General features: G+C 45.1%; 1 protein-coding gene across 1 annotated transcript in view; it reads left to right on the top strand.

Annotated features, from left to right (window-relative positions):
• The window catches only part of ACTA2 (actin alpha 2, smooth muscle), a 29,289-nt gene extending 7,712 nt beyond the window's left edge, over nt 1-21,577 (top strand). The window contains exons 4-9 of the mRNA XM_033943663.1: nt 2,358-2,468; nt 5,220-5,304; nt 7,685-7,846; nt 9,878-10,069; nt 17,687-17,868; nt 21,011-21,577. Of these exons, the coding sequence (XP_033799554.1) occupies nt 2,358-2,468; nt 5,220-5,304; nt 7,685-7,846; nt 9,878-10,069; nt 17,687-17,868; nt 21,011-21,154 (876 nt within the window). The 3' untranslated portion in view covers nt 21,155-21,577. The remainder of the gene's footprint in view (nt 1-2,357; nt 2,469-5,219; nt 5,305-7,684; nt 7,847-9,877; nt 10,070-17,686; nt 17,869-21,010) is intronic.
• The last annotated feature ends 1,251 nt before the right edge of the window (nt 21,578-22,828 follow it).

Raw genomic sequence — 22,828 nt, 5'->3', positions numbered from 1 at the left:
TTATGGCACTGAAATAAAGACTTTATGCCAAAACAGGGTAAAACAGCATTTAGGGGTCCTTTTACTAAGGCGCACTAATCGATTTAGGGTGCGCTAAATGCTAAGGCGCCCATTATATTCTATGGGTGCCTTAGCATTTAGCATGTGCTAAATCGATTAGTGCACCATAGTAAAAGGACCCCTTAGATATCTAAGTGCACTCAGTGGGTGCTTAAGTGTTCTCTGTGTGTAATTGCCATGGAAACTTTCACATGAGAGGGGCATTTGCAGGTCATGGGCATTCCAACTAATCGACTCCATGCTTTATTGAATACTGTCAGTAAACACCTAACTGCTGCATTCAGGTGCTTACATTTATACTTGCCAAAGAGCAGGGCTAATTGCCAACTTATGCTAATATTCTATAAGAGATTGGTTGCACAAATTTGCCATTACAGAATACTAGTTTAGCACCTAGATTTTTGGCATCGATCTTTTAGAATTTCCCCCCGTAATGTAGAAAGGAACTCTTCCCTAGTATTTTTTAGTCGTACATACTACTATTATTACTGCTATTAATTATTTCTATAGCGCTAGGGGACACTCGATGAAGTTACAGGGAAATACTTTTAAAACCAATAGGAGGAAATATTTTTTTTCACTCAGAGAATAGTTCAGCTCTGGAACGCATTGCCAGAGGTTGTGGTAAGAGCGGATAGCATAGCTGGTTTTAAGAAAGGTTTGGACAAGTTCCTGGAGGAAAAGTCCATAGTCTGCTATTGAGAAAGACATGGGGGAAGCCTCTGCTTGCCCTGGATCAGTAGCATGGAATATTGCTACTCCTTGGGTTTTGGCCAGGTACTAATGACCTGGACTGGCCACCGTGAGAACAGGCTACTGGGCTTGATGGACCATTGGTCTGACCCAGTAAGGCTATTTTCATGTTCTTTTTGCCACATGGCTCCGGTATCTTCTGAGTATTCTTGTGCATACTTTATATGGGTTTTGAGGTAGGCTTGTTGAATAATGGGCTTCTTTCTTGCCATCCTGCCACACAGTCCAGATTTGTGAAGTGCTTGAGATATTGTTATTACATGTGCATTTTTACTAGTCTTGCCCTTGAAAACCTGCAGCTCTTTCAAAGTTGTCATTTGCCTTTTGGTTGCTTTCCTGCTCAGCCATTCAGTTTGCAGGGATGTCCTGATCTAACGTGTCATCGATGCCATACACTTTCCACTTCTTAAAATTTATCCTAATCACGCTCTGAGGGATAATTAAAGACTCTGCAATTCTTTCATATGCATCTCCTGATCTGTTCTTTTTCACAACCTTGGTCCAAGGTTCTTATACCAGCTCTTTGATGCCCATGGTTGGATCTTTGCTTTGAAAAGCACTAGCCAACAAAGGAATTCAATGGAAACTGGTGCTCTGTCAATATAATTTAACACAAATTGAGTCCATTTGGATATTCAAAGCCAGGTCTAATCCATGTTCTGCCCCTGAATATCCAGGTCTTGCCTCGCCACCAGAACTTATCCAGGTACTAGTCAGTATCCAGCACTGGTCTTCAGATAATTATTTTGGAAGGTTGGGGCCAGTGACATAGGCATAGGTGGGCACAGACCTAGGGTTACCAGATGGCTCCAGATAAAAGAGGACTGATTGAGACATCTTGGTTGAAAGCAATGGAAGTAAAACCCGGATGTCTCAATCCATCTTCTTTTTGTGTAGCCATATGGTAACCTTTCACAGGCCCACCCATTTTTCTTCAGGCCCGCCCAATCTAATTGTTCATGAAGTCCCTGAGACACCTTAGCGGTGGTGCCTCATTCCTCTGCCCAAAACAGTATCTGCTCCTCTGGAGGGGAGGGCTGTAGCCCGGCATCTGCCTGAAACACCTCCCTCAGAGCTGTCACTGGTGGTGATTCTCTTAGGCAGCCCGCACCAGCCCTGTAGGCTTCCCTCTACTGTGTCCTGCCCTCGATGATATCACTTTGTGTTTCCACCTCCAAACCCACTCAAAAGCACTAACTAGAGAGTGTAACAGCAATCAGAACAGATATTCAGCTGCACTGTCCAGTTAAGGGCTGCCGAACATCTACCAATCCTGTCTCTTTAAATTAGTTTATATATTGGGCCTTAGGTTCTTTAGCACTTTGGTATAATTTTGCTTTAGTTGATTTCTTAGGGATTTTGTAGAAACTGTATTCATTTTGTGTTACATGTGTTGTACTTTATTAGTGTTCTGAATTGTACACTGCCCTTGTGTGACCTGGTCTGAACTAATTCAATTGAATTACTTCACGTTTCAAGGATGATGACATCATATTTAATAATAGTAGTTTATTGCATTTTTTCTCATTTGCTTTCAATTCTAGATCTGGCATCACAGTTTTTACAATGAACTCCGTGTCGCGCCTGAAGAGCATCCAACTCTACTTACAGAAGCTCCACTAAATCCTAAGGCCAACAGAGAAAAAATGACCCAGGTAGCCAAGTTCTTCCCTGAATGTAGTTTATTTTCAGGGTTTTAGAAGAATTAGACTGAAATCATAGTTTATTATTAGGCTAATTTTGTTTTACTTAGCATTTAGATGAGAATAGTTGGGTCAGTTTTCATTTCATTTTTAAAATTTGTTTATTGAAATTTTTGAAAAAAAAAAAAAGAAAACCAAAAGTAAAGAAGGAAATTGTACATCAAACATGATACATATAACAGTAATGATGCAACAAAGGAACAATAAGCATCCAAAGATAATCAATCCATACAAAATATATATATGTAGCTATATAAGTGGAGAGTAACATCAAGCACACACAGATTGACCTTCGGTGTTCATTTTCATACAGGCTTTAGTTTGTTTGCAGTCTCACTTGATTCCTTTTCCAACTTGGGACCCCTGATGAAGGCGTGTTACCGAAACACAGATTGTATTGGGTCTCTTGGTTTGCCTTTAAGGTGTTGTTTTTAACCGCACTCAATAATTTTGATATAAATAAACTTTGCCTGCATCATTGTATGTGTGTCTACAGTCTTCGTTTTGTCTTGGTGACCTTATGAATTTGACATAGCTGAGTAAAAAACAGCTATGCTAAAAGTGAGAGAAAAGAAAAATTTTTTTGTTAAGCCTTGAAGGTCAATTTTGCAAAGGAAGTTATATATTTACCTTTGGCAAATAAACTCACAACATCCCTATCCATCAAAAGACCTGGATTTAAGATGTTGGCACCCACAGAGATGTGGGGAGGGTGTAGATCAGGGGTGTTCAACCTTTTGGCTTCCCTGGGCCGCATTGGCCGAAAAAAATGTTTCTGGGGCTGCGCAAATGCTGCAGCAAGACAGAGGAGGGAGCCAGCAAGACGGTAAACACCCGGGGGAAGCAGAGGAAAACCCTGCATCGCCCTCGACCAGGGCTGCACAAAATACTTCAAGGGGCCGCATGCGGCCCTTGGGCCGCAGGTTGGACACCCCTGGTGTAGATCATTGCTTACTAAACACTCTGTAGCTGTCACTCCATTATCACAGCCACAGAAGGCACACGACTCCTAGAGGTTGTCTCTATGCAGGGCGCACCCAGGTCATGAACCCAAAAATGGATTTTGTGATCCCATTTCGGGTCATAACCCAGATTGGAAAGCTCTGGTTTAAACTATAAATGCTGAAAAAGAGATTGACTTACAAACTAGGCTAGGATAGGTGGGAGAAAAGGACTGACATGAACATGGCTGATATTTTTAAGAACATAAGCAGTGCCTCTGCTGGGTCAGACCAGAGGTCCATCACGCCCAGCAGCCCTCTCACGCAGCAGCCCATCAGGTCCAGGACCTGTATAGTAATCCTCTATCTATACCCTTCTATCCCCTTTTCCTTCAGGAAATTATCTAATCCCTTCTTGAACCCCAATACCGTACTCTGTCCTATCACACCCTCTGGAAGCGTATTCCAGGTGTCCACCACCCTTTGGATGAAGAAGAACTTCCTAGCATTGGTTCTGAATCTGTCCCCTCTGAATTTTTCCGAATGCCCTCTCGTTCTTGTAGTCCCTCTCCACTTTCTCCATGCCCTTCATGATCTTGTAAGTCTCTATCATGTCCCCTCTAAGTCTCCGCTTCTCCAGGGAAAAGAGCCCCAGTTTCTCTAATCTTTCAGCATATGAAAGGTTTTCCATACCTTTTATCAATTGTGTCACTCTTTTCTGAACCCTCTCAAGTATCGCCATATCCTTCTTAACGCACGGCGACCAATATTGAACGCAGTACTCCAGATGTGGACGCACCATTGCCCGATACAATGGTCCTATTTTTTTTTCCAGTTTACTATTTTTGATCACATCAGTTACTAATATTTTTGTCCTAGGAAAGAGCAACCGATATAAGTGAAATTTAAGTTCTTAGTGTTTAGAGCTTTGGGTGTCCTTCAGTATGTACTGTATGGAAAACTAAATATGCTGATTAACTGTCTTTGCTCATGCAATATTCCGCAAGTCTATTTCTCTGGTTTAATTGCAAAATAAATAGGGCTGCACACTAATCGCGGCAAAAAATTTAATCACAATTTAATAATTAATCATGTGCAGCCCTCCATTGTACATGGTTGATCTGGCATACCTTCTCTTGGACCAAGCACTGCTGTTCTCTCTTCCCCCCTCCCCCCCAACCTCCATTCGAAGATGGCCTGTCATTGACTGTCCAGGAATAACTCCAACAGTGGCTAAAAAAAAAAAAAAACCACTCACTGCTGCTGGCTGAATATTGACACCTGAGTATTGTACTTTTTCCTATTCTATACTTCTGAGTATAATCTTTATTAAATAATGCCACCAAGTAATTGAGAGGATACAGTATGGAACAGTTTACTGTGAATCTGGTGCCACAGATGCTTTCAGTCTCAAGTTCATTCTTATCATTACCCTTCCAGCAGCAGATTAGTAGAATTTAAAAGTAAAGGTGCATGCTCAATAAATGGCTATTTTCATAACAAATTTATGATTATATAGCTGATCTTATGGTTGTTAAATGCTATGTCTTCCTGTCCTATTCAATATTGTATTTCTCTCCTTCTACCTTCTGAATCATGCTATAATGTCTGTGCCATCATGTAATGACTATTGTTTGTATATCCCTCCATTTTTATAAATTTTACTACTGTAAGCCACTTAGAAATCTGATAAGCGGGATAACAAATTTTAATAAAACTTGGAAACTCGGTGTCCTCAGCAATATTTCTGATTACCTTTCAGATAATGTTTGAAACCTTCAATGTACCAGCTATGTACGTGGCTATTCAAGCGGTGCTCTCTCTCTATGCTTCTGGGCGAACAACTGGTAGGTCTCTTTTTGATTAAGGATTGGTAGTTGTGGAAGTGTGTGACTCAGTCATTTCTCCCACTCCTTTGGGTTTCCAGACCAATCAACATTAGGACTGGAATCTGGCGCATAAGCCTTCATTCACAGCTCTCATGGATCTTTTTACCTCTATTTTATATACCGTCCCAACTTAGTCTAGCCCAACGATTGCAACAACAGTCCCCTGTTAAAAGCCATGTACCAGGGTTCCTTCCAGATCCTGTAATCATGTACCTTAAATCCAATCAGAACTGAAGCTACTGCATAAGTAATAAGTATATAAGCACCATTAGGGTTACTATATTTGTGAAGACAAAGAAGATGGCACATGACCCCCACCCATACTCCACCCACACTCCACCCATTTCCTCGGTCCCCCTTCCCATCCTCTGTACCCTTTTAGTACTTCTCTCTCTCCCTTCCTCCAACCCTCAGAGGTGCTTTTCCATCTCTCACTCTCTCTCTATCCTTTCAACCCCCCTCTCCTGTGGGTCTTTCTTTCTTTCTCTCTCTCTCCTTCCAACTTCCCATCCCCGTGGGTGCCTCTCTCTCTCCTTCCAACCTCCCCTCCCATCCAGCACTACCCTACTCTATGGTCTTTTCTCCAGTACTCTCTCCTTTTTATAATGCTTCTCCAGCCCTCCATTCATGCTGTTTCTCCAGCCCCCTCCCCTCCCCTGAAACTGTTTCACTTCATGGCCTCTCTAGCTCCCAATTCCCCCACTTACCTCCTCCCCACACCAGCCACTGTAATTGAATCTTCAGGCAGCCGGCAACAGCAATGAAGTAAGCCTACTACAGCCGGCCTGCCCTTTAAGCTACCTCTTTGCAAGTCCTGCCTACATGGGAACAGAAAGTCGCTGCAAAGAGGCAGCTTCCAGGGCAGGCTGGCAGTAACAGGCTTTATTTCATTACTGCTACCAGCTGCCCAAAGATTAAGAACATAAGAAGTTGCCTCTGCTGGGTCAGACCAGAGGTCCATCCTGCCCAGCGGTCCGCTCCCGCGGCGGCCCATCAGGCCTATCACCTGTGCAGTGGCCCCTGACTATTCCTATAACCTACCTCTACTCCTATCTGTACCCCTCAATTCCCTTATCTTCTAAGAACCTATCCAAACCTTCTTTGAAGCCCTGTAATGTGCTCTGGCCTATCACAGCCTCCGGAAGCGCATTCCATGTGTCCACCACCCTCTGGGTAAAAAAGAACTTCCTAGTGTTTGTTCTAAACCTGCCCCCATTTAATTTCTCCGAGTGCCCCCTTGTTCCCCACAGTGTGAAGAATCTGTCCCTAACATAATGTTAGGCACCTATTTTGGAGGCGTTCAACTAGATAAGCGCCTATCTAAATTGAATAACAAGCTCAATTAAGCTTATTAATCAGCAATAATTGAAACCTAGGCGCCTGCCAAGAAAGAGCGATTCTGTAACAAGGCGCCTCTAAAAATTTAGGCGGCCTTCAAAAAAATAGGCGCTATGCATGTTAGGCGTGGGCGTGGCTTTGTGTTAGGCGCCTTCTTACCAGACACAATTACAGCGACTGACAGAATCCACCATTTTTTAAAAACCGTCTGGGCACCCGGACGGTTAACAAAAGAGAGGACATGTCTGGGTTTTCACAGACATCTGGTAATGCTAAGCACCGTCATACTGGAACAGACCAAAGGTCAATCAAGTCCAGAGGCCAATCCTAAAAGAGTAAGAGATTTTATGCTGCTTATCTAAGGAATAAGCAGTAGATTTTCTCAAATAGATCTTGATAATGGTTTATAATAATAATAATAACAGCTTATATACCGCAATACCGTGAAGTTCTAAGCGGTTTACAAAGATTAAGCAAAGGTACAAATTGATTGACTTTAAGAGGGGAGGAAGAAAGAGGGTTAATAGGACAGGAAATCCATTTTTGAGGAGAAAGTGATCAATAGAACAAGTTAATCGCTATAGAGGGGAGAGAGAAGAGAGGATCAGTTGTCTAGATACTTTAGGAACAAGTGTGTTTTCAGACGTTTCCTAAATTCCTCATAAGTAGTGGGCGAAAGCAATTGTTCTAGGTCTTTACCCCATGATGCTGCTTGGTGCGATAATGATTTATGAACTTTTCTTTTAGGAACTTGTCCAAACCTTTTTAAAACCCTGCTAAGCTAACTGACATGATGACTAACTCACTGTCTCTGAACCATTTCCAGCTCTGGCCAACCTAGGGGGATGTAAGACCTGAAATGGGAATTGAATCCCCGAGTGCTTCTGCTTGGTACAGCACAGCACTAAACTCCCTGGCTACCCCCGTGTTTCCAGTTTAAAGACCCACACAACACTGAAGATTCTTTGACTAAAATCACACTTGTTCCTTTTCCCATAAGGTATCGTGCTTGACTCTGGTGATGGTGTCACCCACAATGTGCCCATCTATGAAGGCTATGCCTTGCCCCATGCCATCATGCGTCTAGACTTAGCAGGCCGTGACTTAACTGACTACCTCATGAAGATCCTGACTGAACGTGGCTATTCTTTTGTTACTACTGGTAAGATCATTGAAACTATGAATGTGATAATAGAACACTTATGAAATGTGTCAGACGTTCTATGAAGCAATATAACGAGATAGTAGATTGAACATTCAGATTCTGATCCAATGGACTTCAACTCTGAGCTTTTGGAAGGAAGTATAAAATCCAAGTCCAAATCTTTCTTCTTTTAGAGGGAATGCAGCTAAAAGGATGTAGAGGAGCAGTAAGTGGGGAACCCCTAGGATCTTAACTACCTGCTCGAAGGACTAAGGGAAGAGTAGGAGCTGTGCCCTGGAACCCCAAGGAAGAGACTGAAGTGTTCCATGTAGCAGTAAACTGTTCAGAGAAGCCAGTTTGAGTCACAGATGTACCTCTGAGATGCAGAATGCCCTCTGGTTATGGGGGAAACTGGCTCTTATACCATAGTCAGATAAGAGCAAAGGTTGAAGCTGAAGATATCAGTAAGTCCCAACTAGAGAAAGAACTGAAGGCTGAAAGTAGTGCCAACTTCCTAACAGTGTTGGGGTTAATTCGTCTGTCCAAGGGTTTATCCTTAACTTGTTCCAGTAGTGCTGCTGGAACGGTGGTCAGCAACATGGCAGCTAGGCTTCAATGCTAAAAAGTGTAAGGTAATGCACCTGGGAAAGAGAAACCCGCACAGAACTTACATACTAAATGGTGAGACCTTGGCCAGGACCACGACGGAACGAGATCTAGGGGTGATCATTAGTGATGACATGAAGGTTGCAAATCAAGTGGAGAAGGCTTCCTCCAGGGCAAGGCAAGTGATGGGTTGTATCCGTAGAGGTTTTGTCAGCAGGAGACCTGAAGTCATGATGCCGCTATACAGGTCCATGGTGAGGCCTCATTTGGAATACTGTGTTCAATTCTGGAGACCACACTACCGGAAAGATGTGCTGAGAATCGAGTCGGTTCAGCGTATGGCCACTAGGATGGTCTTGGGACTCAAGGATCTCACGTATGAAGAAAGACTGAATAAACTGCGGCTGTACTCACTTGAGGAACGAAGAGAGAGGGGAGACATGATTGAAACGTTTAAGTATATCACGGGCCGTATCGAGTCGGAAGAAGATATCTTTTACCTCAGGGGACCCTCGACCACCAGGGGGCATCCGCTGAAAATCAGGGGAGGGAAGTTCCATAGAGACTACAGAAAATACTTCTTCACTGAAAGAGTAGTGGATCATTGGAACAAACTCCCACTGCAGGTGATTGAGGCTAACAGCGTGTCAGACTTTAAGAGAAAATGGGATATTCACATGGGATCCCTAAGGGAGTAATTTAAGGGGGGCGGGTATTTGGAATGGGCAGACTTGGTGGGCTATAGCCCTTTTCTGCCGTCTTTTTCTATGTTTCTATGTTTCTACTCAGGGAACCCATAACATCTGAAGGACAGTTAACCACTAGCACCACTGGGATAAGAGCACTAGAGGCTCAGTAATTGATGTAACTAGAATATCTCAAAGAGACTTGGAATTTTCTTATTAATGAGTAAGGAGCTCTATCTATCCCCTATTAAAGCTATGAAATATGCTGGAGCTGGGATTATGTGAAGTTTCTTCAAGGAGACTTTTTAATGAAGGGTTATGACCAATATTGCAACCAATTTACCCTAATCCTATGGGCAATTTGCCTTTTTACTTTTTATTACTATTATACTGTTTATATCTTTTAAAGAGACTTTTTAAAGTCACTCTGGTCTTTACTACTCTTTTTACATGCCTAACTCGTTTTGGCTGTTACTATAGTAATTTCACTAATTAGGGGGTGAGGGGATTTTTTAACGCTCTGTGAGCTGGAAATTGAAATTAAAAGGGAAAGAGATGTATAATATATTTGGCCATAGACACTAAAAATGGATTGTGTATCTGTTTAGTGGTGATTCTCATACTTACACAGTTCAAAATGAAGTATTATCTCCTTTAAATACTATGAAATGTTAATCTTAGCAAACAATAATGCTAAATGGGGAAATATGTATATTCTTTCTTCATATTCTGAAACCTGACTCTTGTTTCCTAACAGCTGAACGTGAAATTGTCCGTGACATTAAGGAGAAGCTGTGTTACGTGGCTTTGGACTTTGAAAATGAAATGGCCACTGCTGCCTCCTCCTCTTCTCTTGAAAAGAGTTATGAACTTCCCGATGGTCAAGTTATTACCATTGGTAATGAGCGTTTCCGTTGTCCAGAAACCCTCTTCCAACCCTCCTTTATTGGTGAGTCTGCCTTTGGTTATATTTCTCTTTTTTGTAGGAAGCTGCAGTTTGTGTGTTTCTCAAGGTGCACAAATAATAGCACATTTGCAGAGTAAGAATGTGCTGTCTATACAACTGGCTTGTAGTTTGTGAGCTAATTTTCAAAGGGAAACTTTTTAGAAAATTTGGGGGCCAGCAGGGACCACGGTACAAAAGTGTGCAGGACTTCATAAGCAAATCCTTGCATGTATTTTCCCTTCTCTACTTTAATCATGTCTTTCTTAGCTGTGGCTGTGAAACCACACAAGCACTTTTAGGTAGTGGCATAGCAAGGGAAGCTGGAGTCCAGAGAGGAGGCATCTGGCATATTGCACCATACACCTGTACCTCTTCAAATCTTCATCAGCCATGAGTAGCATCTCACAGGCCTCATCCTTCCCTCTGACATCACTTCCTGATCCCCATGAACAGGAAGTGGCATCAGAGATGGGGATGAGGCCAGTGCAAACAGCAGGTAAGAAGTGATGCTTGTGGCCAGCGAAGATTTGAAGAGATAGGGGGAGGAGGAAGAGGAGAGGTGTCAACGCCCCCCCCCCATTACTATGCCAGAGTTTGTAGGCATCAGGGGGGAAGGCAACCTTCTACCTGGAGTGTTTCCCATATAATTCCTTTTCACCCAGGCATATTCTTTGGAAATTACCATCAAAATGTGCTGCCTTTGTATTAATTTATCTGTTCATAGTGGGGAGAAATAATCTTTATGGTTTCAGTTGAAGCTGCAGGGGATCAGAACTAAACCAGATACCGTGCTTTAGCAGAGTTTACTCCTAGTGGAATTCTGTGCAAAAGAAATTAAAAATTCTACACAAAAAAATTTCAAAATTCTGCAAGTTTAGTTGTCAAAATTTAAACAATATTTTTGCTAATTATTGTCCATATTCCATTTAAAATAAAATGGGTTTCTTTTACCTCTACCTATATGCATCTCAACCACAGTGCAGCCCCCCAAGCCTCTCCCACACTTGGTTGGATTCTCCTACTCCTTCTCTTGCTCTCTGCTGGAGACATCAATCCTAATCCCGGTTCTCCCAATCATCCCTCAGCCTACTCATGGGAATCACACCACAACCTAACCAATCATTTCTGTTACTCTCCTCCCCATTCCTCCCTACACCCTGTGGAATGCCCACTCCGTCTCCAACAAACTTACTTTCATACATGACCTCTTTATCTCTAGAAAGCTCCACCTTATCTCAGGACAAGCAGGCAGGTATTCTCACTAGTGGGTGATGTCATCTGACAGAGCCCCGATACGGACGTCTCACAAGCATGTCTTGCTTGAAGAAACTTAGAAGTTTCGAGATGCCCGCACCGCGCATGCGCCAGTGCCTTCCCGCCCGATGGTCCGGGCGTGTCTCCTCAGTTCTTTTCTTTCCGCGGAGCTGAGAAGTTTTACTTCAATTCTGCGCTGACTGAATTCCCGTTTTTGCCTTCTAATTGCCGCGATTTTGGGTTTATTTTACTCTTTATCGTGTATTTTCTTTCTTTTATTCTTTTAAAAAAAAAAAAAAAAATTTTTCTTCCGGCGAGTCGGCCGGGTCGGCCACGTGGCTCAGGCCCAGCTCCTTCGATCTTGCGGCGGAGCTTTTTCAGCCTATGTCCCGGCCAATCACCGGTTTTAAAAAGTGTAGCAAGTGCCAGCGTGCAATTTCGTTGACGGACCCGTATCAATGCTGCCTGCAGTGTCTAGGTCCAGAACATTTCCCGAAATCGTGCCAGCCTTGTTCCACTCTTACAGCATGGGCGTTTAAGCGGCGCTGTCTGTTGTGGGAGTCGATGTTTAAGATGGAAGCTGCTAAAGAACCTTCGGCTTCGACATCATCGGCCGCTTCGCCTGTCCATGCGAAGCCAGCTGCTGCTCCCGCTACTCCGGGCCTTCTGAAGCCGGCTTCGTTTACTCCGGTTTCGGCCCCGAGTTCGGCGCCGGTGCCTGTCCCCGTCTCCTCGACTCAGGTACTGCCTTTCACTATCCCACCTGTGGTCATTAAGGTGCTGAAAGCTTCCAAGCAGAAGCACTCGACCACGAAGGAGCGCGAAGACCGTGCTGGGGGACCCCCTTTCGGTGCGGAACCCCCCATATCGGCTTCGCTTCGGTCTCTGCTTTAAGCTCAGTTTGTCGAGCTCATGCAAACCATGGGACCCAGGTTAATCGCCTCCATCCAGGGTGACCTCCCGGTCCCGGTCCCAGGGGGCGGACCGCCCCCTCCTCCTCCTCCTCGTCGATCGATCTCGTTGCTTGACGAGGAGGAGCGACGAAAGGCGGCCGGTCCCTCGAGGCGGGCTTCCATTAGCGACATGCCTCCTTTAGAGCCCATTACGCCTCCGCGCCAATAAAGCGCTGTCCCCCCGATTGGTAATCGAAGTCCTGGGCATAGTAAATCTCAGGAAGAGTTCTTCCGCACTCCATACCAGGCCTGGGCTGCATCACGTGAGGCGGCCTCCATCCCGCCCCTTTGCTCTACTGCTTCCAGTCCTATTCATTCACTGGAAGCTTCAGGGGACCATGCGAAGTACCGCCATTCTCGCTCTCCCTCCAGGCACCGGGAGGGGCATCGATCCAGGCACTCATCTCGGCACTCCTCGCGCCATTCTGAGGTTTCACCACAGAAGAAGCTGCCACGTCTGGGATACTCTTCCTCTGATTTGTCGCCCCCAGAGGGGCCGGAGTACGAGGAACCATCTACCTCTTATTCTCCTTGTCACTCCCAAGTCTCTATGGATCCTGAGGCTTCCACTTCATCCAGTCCGTCTCGGAGGCCGGTACTGGCAGACCAGTTGTCTTTTTCTTCCTTTCTCCGTCAAATGGCAGATGACTTGGATGTTACTTTGGACACTGGGTCTCGGTATTCGAAGGAGTATCTCGACACCATGCACTTGCCTCATCCTCCTGCTGAGTCTCTTCGGCTTCCTCTCCATAAATTGCTGGATCAGACATTTATGAGATGTTTTGAGACGCCGTACTCAATTCCTGCGGTCCCGAGCAAATTGGATGCAAGATATCACATTGTCCATCACAAGGGGTTTGAGGGGGCTCAACTCTCCCATCAATCCCTGCTGGTCGAATCCTCCCTGAAGCGTTCTCATCCCTCCCAAGTCTATGCCTCTGTGCCACCAGGACGAGAGGGCAGAACAATGGATAAGTTCGGTAGAAGAATATACCAGAACTCGATGATGGCTTCGCGAGTTCTCAATTATAATTTCTTCTTTTCTTCATATTTGGAGTTCTTCTTGCCGGTGCTCCGAAAGTTTACTCCCTTCATCGATTCTCAGGCTCGATTCGAGTTCGAGGAAGTGGTAGCCTCACTCTCCCAGCTGCGTCTTCAACTGATGCAATCCTCGTACGATGCTTTTGAACTCTCGGCACGTGCTGCCGCCTGCTCCAAGGCCATGCGTCGCTTGCCATGGCTTCGAACGATTGACATGGATCCGAACCTCCAGGACAGGCTTGCCAATGTGCCTTGTGCGGGTGCGGATCTGTTTGATGAGTCAATCGAGACTGTTACCAAAAAACTTTCAGACCATGAGAAGTCTTTCCAATCTATCCTTCGGCCTAAGCCAAAGCCTCAACAGTCTCGACCTTCTAGGCCGCCCTTGATCAATCAGCGGCACTACACTCCACGGCAGACTCCTGCTGCGAGGCAACCGGTGAAGAGACAGCCTCCCCAAAAGGCTCAGCAGAAACCCCAGACGCCGGCTGCACCGAAGGCTACTCAGCTGTTTTGACTCTATTCCAGGGAGCATAACCGACCTCGTTCTGCATCCTCCTGTTTTTCCCATCGGGGGTCGCCTCCACCATTTTTATTATCGATGGGAGGCTATTACCACCGACCTCTGGGTTCTTTCCATCATAAGAAAAGGATACTCTCTTCAATTCCATCAGGTCCCTCCAGACCACCCTCCAAGAGAGTATCCTTTCAACTTGACGCAGACCGCCCTTCTTCTTCAGGAAGCTCAGGCTTTGCTCCGGCTTCGGGCCGTTGAGCCGGTCCTGGTGGACCAGCACAACCGGGGTTTTTACTCCCGGTACTTTCTCGTCCCGAAGAAGACGGGCGACCTCCGTCCCATTCTAGACCTTCGGGTCCTCAACAAGTTCTTGGTCAGGGAGCGGTTTCGCATGCTGACCCTTGCTTCTCTATACCCCCTACTCGAGCAGAACGACTGGTTATGCTCTCTGGATCTCAAGGAGGCCTACACGCACATTCCCATTCATCCGGCCTCCCGCAAGTTCCTTAGATTTCGGGTGGGACATCTACATCTGCAGTATCGAGTGCTTCCATTCGGCCTGTCCTCGTCTCCCAGAGTCTTCACGAAGTGTCTGGTGGTGGTGGCCGCTGCACTTCGGAACAGGGGTCTTCAGGTGTTTCCCTACCTCGACGACTGGCTCATCAAGGCCCCGTCTGCCCCAGAGGTCATTTCGGCAACCTCGGCCACGATTTGCTTCCTGCAGAATTTGGGCTTCGAGATCAACTTCCCCAAATCTCATCTACAGCCTTCCCAGTCTCTCCCCTTCATCGGGGCGGTCCTGGACACCATTCAGCTTCGAACATTCCTTCCTCCTCAGCGCCTGGATGCTCTTCTTCATCTCTGCCAGTCTGTGTCTTCTCGCCAGACCATCTCAGCGAGACACATGATGGTCCTCCTGGGCCACATGGCCTCTACAGTTCATGTGACGCCCTTTGCCAGACTCCATCTCAGGATTCCTCAGTGGACCCTGGCTTCTCAATGGACTCAGGTGTCCGACTCATTGTCTCGACACATCGTAGTCACTCCTGCTCTTCGGCAGTCTCTACTTTGGTGGATGACCTCTTCGAATCTATCCAGAGGTTTGCTGTTTCACACTCCGCCCCACCAGAAGGTTCTCACAACCGATTCCTCGACCTATGCCTGGGGGGCTCATCTGGATGGGCTTCACACTCAGGGATTCTGGACCGATGCGGACCGACTCCATCAGATCAATCTTCTAGAGCTCAGGGCCATCTTCTATGCTCTTCAAGCTTTTCAACATCTGCTTCACGACATGGTGGTCCTCATTCGCACAGACAACCAGGTCGCCATGTACTATGTGAACAAGCAAGGGGGCTCGGGCTCGTCCTCCCTCTGCCAGGAAGCTCTCAGAGTCTGGGATTGGGCGGTTCGCCACAACGCCTTTCTCAAAGCTGTCTACATTCAGGGGAAGGACAACGTCTTGGCGGACAACTTGAGTCGTCTCCTCCAGCCTCACAAATAGACCCTCCATTCCAACCCCCTTCATCAGATCTTTGCACATTGGGGGACGCCTCAGATAGACCTCTTTGCGGCCCCCCACAACTTCAAACTGCCTTAGTTTTGCTCCAGGATCTACACCCCTCTTCGCCTCGAGGCAGATGCCTTTCTACTGGATTGGGGGAATCGCTTCCTGTATGCGTTTCCTCCATTTCCTCTAATTCAAAAGACTCTGGTCAAGTTGAGATCCGACCAGGCCACCATGATTCTGATAGCTCCTCGGTGGCCCAGGCAACCTTGGTTCTCCCTTCTACTTCAACTCAGCAGCAGGGAGCCGGTCCTTCTTCCAGTGTTTCCTTCACTGCTTACTCAACATCAAGGATCACTACTTCATCCCAACCTGCAGTCTCTTCACCTGACAGCTTGGTTCCTCTCAACGTAACTCCTCACCAGTTTTCCCAGGCGGTGAGGGATGTCTTGGAGGCTTCCAGGAAGCCTGCTACTCGTCAATGCTACTCCCAGAAATGGACTAGATTTTCTTCCTGGTGTGTTTCCAATTCCAAGGAGCCTCAGCGAGCCTCCCTATCCTCTGTATTGGACTATCTTCTACACCTGTCTCAGTCTGGTCTCAAGTCTACATCTATTCGAGTCCACCTGAGTGCTATTGCGGCTTTCCATCAGCCTCTACAAGGGAAACCTCTCTCTGCTCATCCTGTGGTTTCCAGATTTATGAAAGGACTTTTTCATGTCAACCCTCCTCTCAAACCTCCTCCAGTAGTTTGGGATCTCAATGTTGTCCTTTCTCTGCTTATGAAACCTCTTTTTGAGCCTCTCAACAAGTCTCCTCTTAAGTTTCTCACCTGGAAAGTGGTTTTTCTGGTGGCCCTCACTTCTACTCGCAGGGTCAGTGAGCTTCAGGCCTTAGTGGCGGATCCACCTTTCACAGTGTTCCATCATGACAAGGTAGTCCTTTGCACTCATCCTAAATTCCTGCCTAAGGTGGTCTCTGAATTTCATCTCAACCAATCTATTGTACTTCCAGTGTTTTTTCCAAAGCCTCATTCTCATTCTGGAGAATCAGCTCTTCATACTCTGGACTGTAAACGTGCTTTGGCTTTCTACCTGGATCGCACCAAACCACACAGAACTGCCCCTCAACTTTTCGTCTCCTTTGATCCAAACAAGTTGGGACGACCTGTATCGAAGCGCACCATCTCCAACTGGATGGCGGCTTATATCTCTTTCTGCTATGCCCAGGCTGGATTATCCCTTCCCTGTAAGGTCACAGCCCATAAGATCAGAGCAATGGCAACCTCTGTAGTCTTCCTCAGATCGACACCGATTGAGGAGATTTGTAAGGCTGCCACTTGGTCCTCGGTTCATACATTCACCTCTCATTATTGTCTGGATACTTTCTCCAGACGGGATGGACAGTTTGGCCAAACGGTGTTACAAAATTTATTCTCCTAAGTTGCCAACTCTCCCACCATCCCATTGAGGTTAGCTTGGAGGTCACCCACTAGTGAGAATATCTGCATGCTTGTCCTGGGATAAAGCAATGTTACTTACCGTAACAGTTGTTATCCAGGGACAGCAGGCAGCTATTCTCACGTCCCACCCACCTCCCCTGGGTTGGCTTCTCTGCTAGCTACCTGAACTGAGGAGACATGCCCGGACCATCGGGCGGGAAGGCACTGGTGCATGCGCGGTGCGGGCATCTCGAAACTTCTAAGTTTCTTCAAGCAAGACATGCTTGTGAGACGTCTGTATCGGGGCTCTGTCGGATGACATCACCCACTAGTGAGAATAGCTGCCTGCTGTCCCTGGATAACAACTGTTACGGTAAGTAACATTGCTTTCTAGCACTAACTGAAACCTGGATCTGCCCTGAAGACTCTGATTCATCTACCGCCCAATGTCATAGAGGGTACCTTTTCTCACATACACCTGCCGGGGGTGTGTCGGTTGGGATGGAGATATTGGGCATCTCTCCCGCTGCTGGGGAAGTGTGTCAGTTGGCGGCGGGAGACATTGGGCATCTCTCCTGTTGTCGGGGGGGGGGAGGTGGCAGTTGTCAGCGTGAGAGATTGGGCATCTCTCCCACTGTTGTTGTTTTGGGTTTTTTTGTTCGTTTGTTCTATGCATGTGCCCATCACAATAACCAGTGATGAGTATATGTAAATTTAGCGAGTCTTCGCTACTCTCCACCAACCTCATTTGCATGAGTGTTTTTTGGAGAATGACTCACTTTTATAAAATTGCTACTATAATTGCTGTCAGTTTTTTACACAATTTTTTGAAAATCTAGGCCTAAATCCAGTAAAAGATCCCTTTTATTAACTAGTTCACTTTTAATTCTCTAACCTTATCTTACAGGTATGGAATCTGCTGGTATTCATGAAACCACCTACAACAGCATCATGAAGTGTGACATTGATATCAGAAAGGACCTTTATGCTAATAATGTGCTATCTGGTGGCACCACTATGTACCCAGGCATTGCAGACCGGATGCAGAAGGAAATCACTGCTCTGGCCCCCAGCACTATGAAAATCAAGGTATGAGCTTGTGATTTTTGATTCTCTGAAAACGATCAATAGCCATTCTTCTTAATAACAGAAAACAAGTTGTAACCAAGGTATATGTATTAAGTAACATCCCAAGCAAATTAGAGGAATATTTGGTTTTCAGCATCCTTTTGTTCTTCTATTATCGTACATTCTGCCCAACAATTGCATCATATAATCTGACTTCCCAGCTGACAGATATCAGAAAAGAAACCTCATACAAGCGTTGTTCCCACACGGAAACAAATTTGTCCCTGTGGGATCTATCTCCATCCCTGTCCCGTCCCCTGAGTTCTGTCCCTGTTTCTGCCCCATCCCTGCAAGCTCTGACCTCATGTGCACAAGCCTCAAAGACTTTAAAATCATACATGTTCGAGGTTTGCAAAGATGAGGACAGAGCTTGCAGGGGTTGGGTAGGGGCACAGAAATGGGACGGGGATGGAGATAAGATCCCACGGGGACAGGGACATATGTGTCCCCGTGTCATTCTCTAGCCCAGTGATTCCCAACCCTGTCCTGGAGGAACACCAGGCCAATCGGGTTTTCAGGCTAGCCCTAATGAATATGCATGAGAGAGATTTGCATATGATGGAAGTGATAGGCATGCAAATTTGCTTCATGCATATTCATTAGGGCTAGCCTGAAAACCCAATTGGCCTGGTGTTCCTCCAGGACAGGGTTGGGAACCACTGCTCTAGCCCACTAAGCAGCTGGAAGCAGCACTGGAGACCTCTGCCAGCTTTCCTGCCACTGAAGCGTAGTGTTAAAATATTGTGATTGCAATCATAAAGGACAGTCAAGTCTTGATACCATCCCTACTAGGAAGGAATACCAGCAGAAGACTTCAGCATACCTTCTGGTTGCTGAGCAAAAACATTGCCTAGAACAGGGGTAGGCAATTCCGGTCCTCGAGAGCCAGAGCCAGGTCAGGTTTTCAGGATATCCACAATAAATATGCATGAGATAGATTTGCATCTCAAGGAGGCAGTGCATGCAAATTCATCTCATACATATTCATTTTGGATATCCTGAAAACCTGACCTGACTCCGGCTCTCGAGGACCGGAATTGCCTACCCCTGGCTTAGAAGGTTGAACCTCTGATCTTGGTACTCTACCATTAATATGACTCCTCCTCCATACCATTTGTATAGCACTATTTATTTATTCATTCATTCATTCATTCAGTTTTCTATACCAGAAAACTCAGAACAGTTTAAGCATTTTTCCCTGCCTGTCCCAGTGGGCTCATAATCTATCTGTATTTGAAGTTGTCAGGGTGGAGAAGATTTAAGAGTGTATTGCAATCTGCTATATGCTACATGCTGTATTTTATGGGTTGTGTAATTTTGTGCATTTATGTTCATATTATTCTGTATGGTTTGTTGTACTCCGCTTTGGAAAAAGCGGACTATAAGCAACTAAACTAAACTATCTGCTAGACAGATGCAGTGTTGTTCCCAAAACACGTAAAGCTCGTGTGTGTGACATCGCTACGTCACATCCATGCATGCTCGGAGGCCCTCCAGATGCAGTGCAGAGCTGGGACTGTGCAAAACCCATAGTGTTGTATTTGCAAAATCCATCCAGACACCTGGACAGTCCTCTAAAAGGTGGACATATCCAGGTAAATCCAGACATCTGGTAGCCCTATTAATAATGCCTGAACAAAATCAGAGCCAGCTTGGCCATCAGATGGACCAGGTACCTGCTTAGGGAAGCAAAATTTGGAATGGGAGGGGGGTGTAGCAGCTCCGTATTTTAAAGCTATTTTCAGTGCTGGGACTTTCAGCACAGGTCCATGCTCAGGTATTGACGTCTTCAACAGGAAGTTTGTATTAGAATGTAGGAGGCCTTAAGTGAGGGCCTGTGGTCAAAACCTTGTGCAGCAGCAGTGAATGATAGAAGGCAATGATAACAGGGTGACAGCAGTGGAGACAGAGGGAGGAAAGAAAGGGAGAAGATTCTGAACAGGAAAAGAAAGGACGGAGAAATAAGATTCTGGACACCTTGGCAGGGGCTAGAGAAGTGGAGATGAAAATGCTGAACACCTTGGGGGTGGGGGGGTACTAGAGAAGGGGAGATGAGATCCTGGTTAGGGTTGCCAGACGTCCGGATTTCCCCGATCATGTCCTCCTTTTGAGGACATGTTCAGGGGTCCGGATGGCTTTTCAAAACCTGGTACTTTCCATGCCCATTTCCCCCATGTCATGTCTCCTCTCAAAAATATTTTCCAAAAAATAACATGCGATTAACACACAGAAACAGGCAAAATACAGCGCAACACATTTTGAGATAGCCTATTTTGATGCACCAAAAAAGCATTAGGGCTTGAACACCCCTTAGAAAAAAAAGGCCCTCAACCTTCTTGTGCTTTCTCGGTTTCTCATGCCCAGAGGAGAAAATGCTTCTAAACCTGTAATGCTCAATAATTGCTTCAAAAAATTAGAGCACAACACAAGTAAGTATTGTCCAGTTAGCTCCATGAAAAGGCAAATACGGTGTACTGTTATTTAATAACTAGTTTTTTAGCCTGTTACATTAACAGGTGCTAGAATAGATGTGTAGACTTAGGCATTTCTTTATTTCTCTCTGCCCCCTGTCTGTCTGTATTTTTTTTCTTTCTTTCTCTCTGCCCCCTGTCTGTCTTCCCTTCTCCCTTACTTTTACTTCCCCCATGTCCAGCAGCACCCCTTCCCTGCTCCCCCTGTCCAGCAGTAGCCCTTCTCCGTTCCTTTTACCTCCCCCCTGTCCAGTAATACCCCTTCTCCCTTACCTGCTCACTGTCCAGCATTTACTAGGCCGGACAGCCTCGAGGCTGTTGCTAGGCTGGCCTGCTTCGCATTATCGAAATGGGTCGGCCTAGCAAATGCCCCGAGGCAATCCCATTCCTTAATTATGGCATCAAGTTCCCCCTCACCTTACCCCTTTTGAGTTGTAGCATCAGCCAGGACTGTACAAGCTAATGATGTCACTGTTCTACATTTTTGGTGATGTAATAGCTGGGGGGTTATTATTTCTCTCTTTCATAGGGGGTTCAGTACTCAAGCAGGTATCAGAAGGACTTACTTTACAGGTGTTTGTTTTTAATATCTTTGGCACATATAATTTTCATGTTTCTTTTTACTATAACAGATCATTGCTCCTCCTGAACGGAAGTACTCTGTCTGGATTGGTGGATCCATCCTTGCTTCCCTGTCTACCTTCCAGCAAATGTGGATCAGCAAGCCAGAATATGATGAAGCTGGCCCGTCCATCGTTCACCGCAAATGCTTTTAAACTTCCGTATATTTTATGTATATTTACATTTCAGCATATAACTGTGAATGTACTTAACAGTACTTTCCAAAAATTTCATTCCAAAATTACTAATAGCTCTAATTGGATACAATGTATTTTTAAATAAAGCTTAAATATGCTACCCATATGGTAACTTATTTAGCCAAATGGAATCCTTTTGTGTCATTCTGTTTGAAGTACTGAGCTGGTACTGCTCTATATTGGCTCTTCCTGGCCTATAATGGAGTATGTATGGTTAGGAATGAGCCTATCCACTCCCTCACTTTCTCTCTCAGGACTTCAGAATAAGCAGTAAGGCTAGGAGGCACAGCAGCAATCGAGGTTGTGTCAACTTTATGTTGAGGATGGGGAATGTTTCTGTATTTGTATCGGATTAAATATTTTGCTTTTATATTCTGTTAATACACTTTGTTAGTGTTTATTTCATCTTCATATCCTATATTTCCAGAAGTCAGTTAAGCTACAATATAAAAATCAGAGTATGCGATGGCAGAAAAAAATCCAATTACTCCATCCTTGTAACTATGCAGTGTGACTTCTTGTGAAATATTTTTCTTTATTCAAGTCGGTTCTCATCTTTTTCTTCTGTAGTCCTTTGTATGGGATGGATGAGTGTGCAAAATCCTCTGTTTAGTTCAGCACCAGCACCATGTCAACCACAAAGTTTACCATAATAAATAGCTGCCGATGCTTCTTTTTTCCCCAAAATTTCCCTGCAAATTCCTAATCAGCTAAGAGAATAACCATTATGTTTTTCTAGAGCCCAATCAACTTAAAAACCTTTTCAGTTAGTAAGCCCATTATTAAAAATAGGTTGGATGAGCGAATATTTCTTTTGTAGATGAAGATGGAATAATTTAAGTTTCTAACATACTGATTTGCCTGCCGCCTTTTTCGTTTAGATTTTATATTATTTTTCTTTCATCTTCAGATTTTAGGTTTAACATCCTCCTTGAAGTGGGCTTGAAATAATTTGAAATATCGGAATATTTTCAGTTTCATGTTTTTGCTGTACATGTATTAGTTTTTCTGTATTATTTTTTTAATATTCTAATAAATCCTAATTTTAAAAAAACAAACTTACCAATGCTAGCATCACAGTTGCCCTAGGTCCCTGTAGCCTTTCTGGATAGTTCTATCAATTCTCCCCTCCAAACACCACAAAATGACAAAGTATGTGTTATCCTGCCAAACAGACCCAGATACATGAGTGCCTCCATTTTTAGTAGGATTTATACTTATTACTGTACTTGTGTAAGGACAAATGTATTTGTCTAGCAGTTAATTCAATCACTACTGCCTGCCAGACAGCTGAATGAGTCCATGGGGTTTCAAGAGCTCATGCACAGTAACATTTCTGACCAGATCTTATATTGGTCTAATAAAAGGAACCACTGGCTGAACTACATTAATCTACATTATGGGGGCAATTCTACAACTGTGTAGTGGGAGCCGCACAGGTTGCAGGTTCATGGTGCTGCTTGCACTGGGAGAATTAGGGAGTTGCAGGGGGGAGGGAGCAGGGGTGGAGAAGAGGGCGGGGAGGGGTGCTACCGCCCTGGGTGCCACTCACCCTCACTATGTAATTATGTTTTATTTATGCTATATGTGTGTTAAATTTATCTTGTTTTACCGAGCATCATTTTTTACTAT

Source organism: Geotrypetes seraphini, chromosome 4 (assembly GCF_902459505.1).
Source record: "Geotrypetes seraphini chromosome 4, aGeoSer1.1, whole genome shotgun sequence".
Taxonomy (NCBI): Eukaryota; Metazoa; Chordata; class Amphibia; order Gymnophiona; family Dermophiidae; genus Geotrypetes; species Geotrypetes seraphini.
This window is presented reverse-complemented; position numbering and strand designations above follow the sequence as displayed.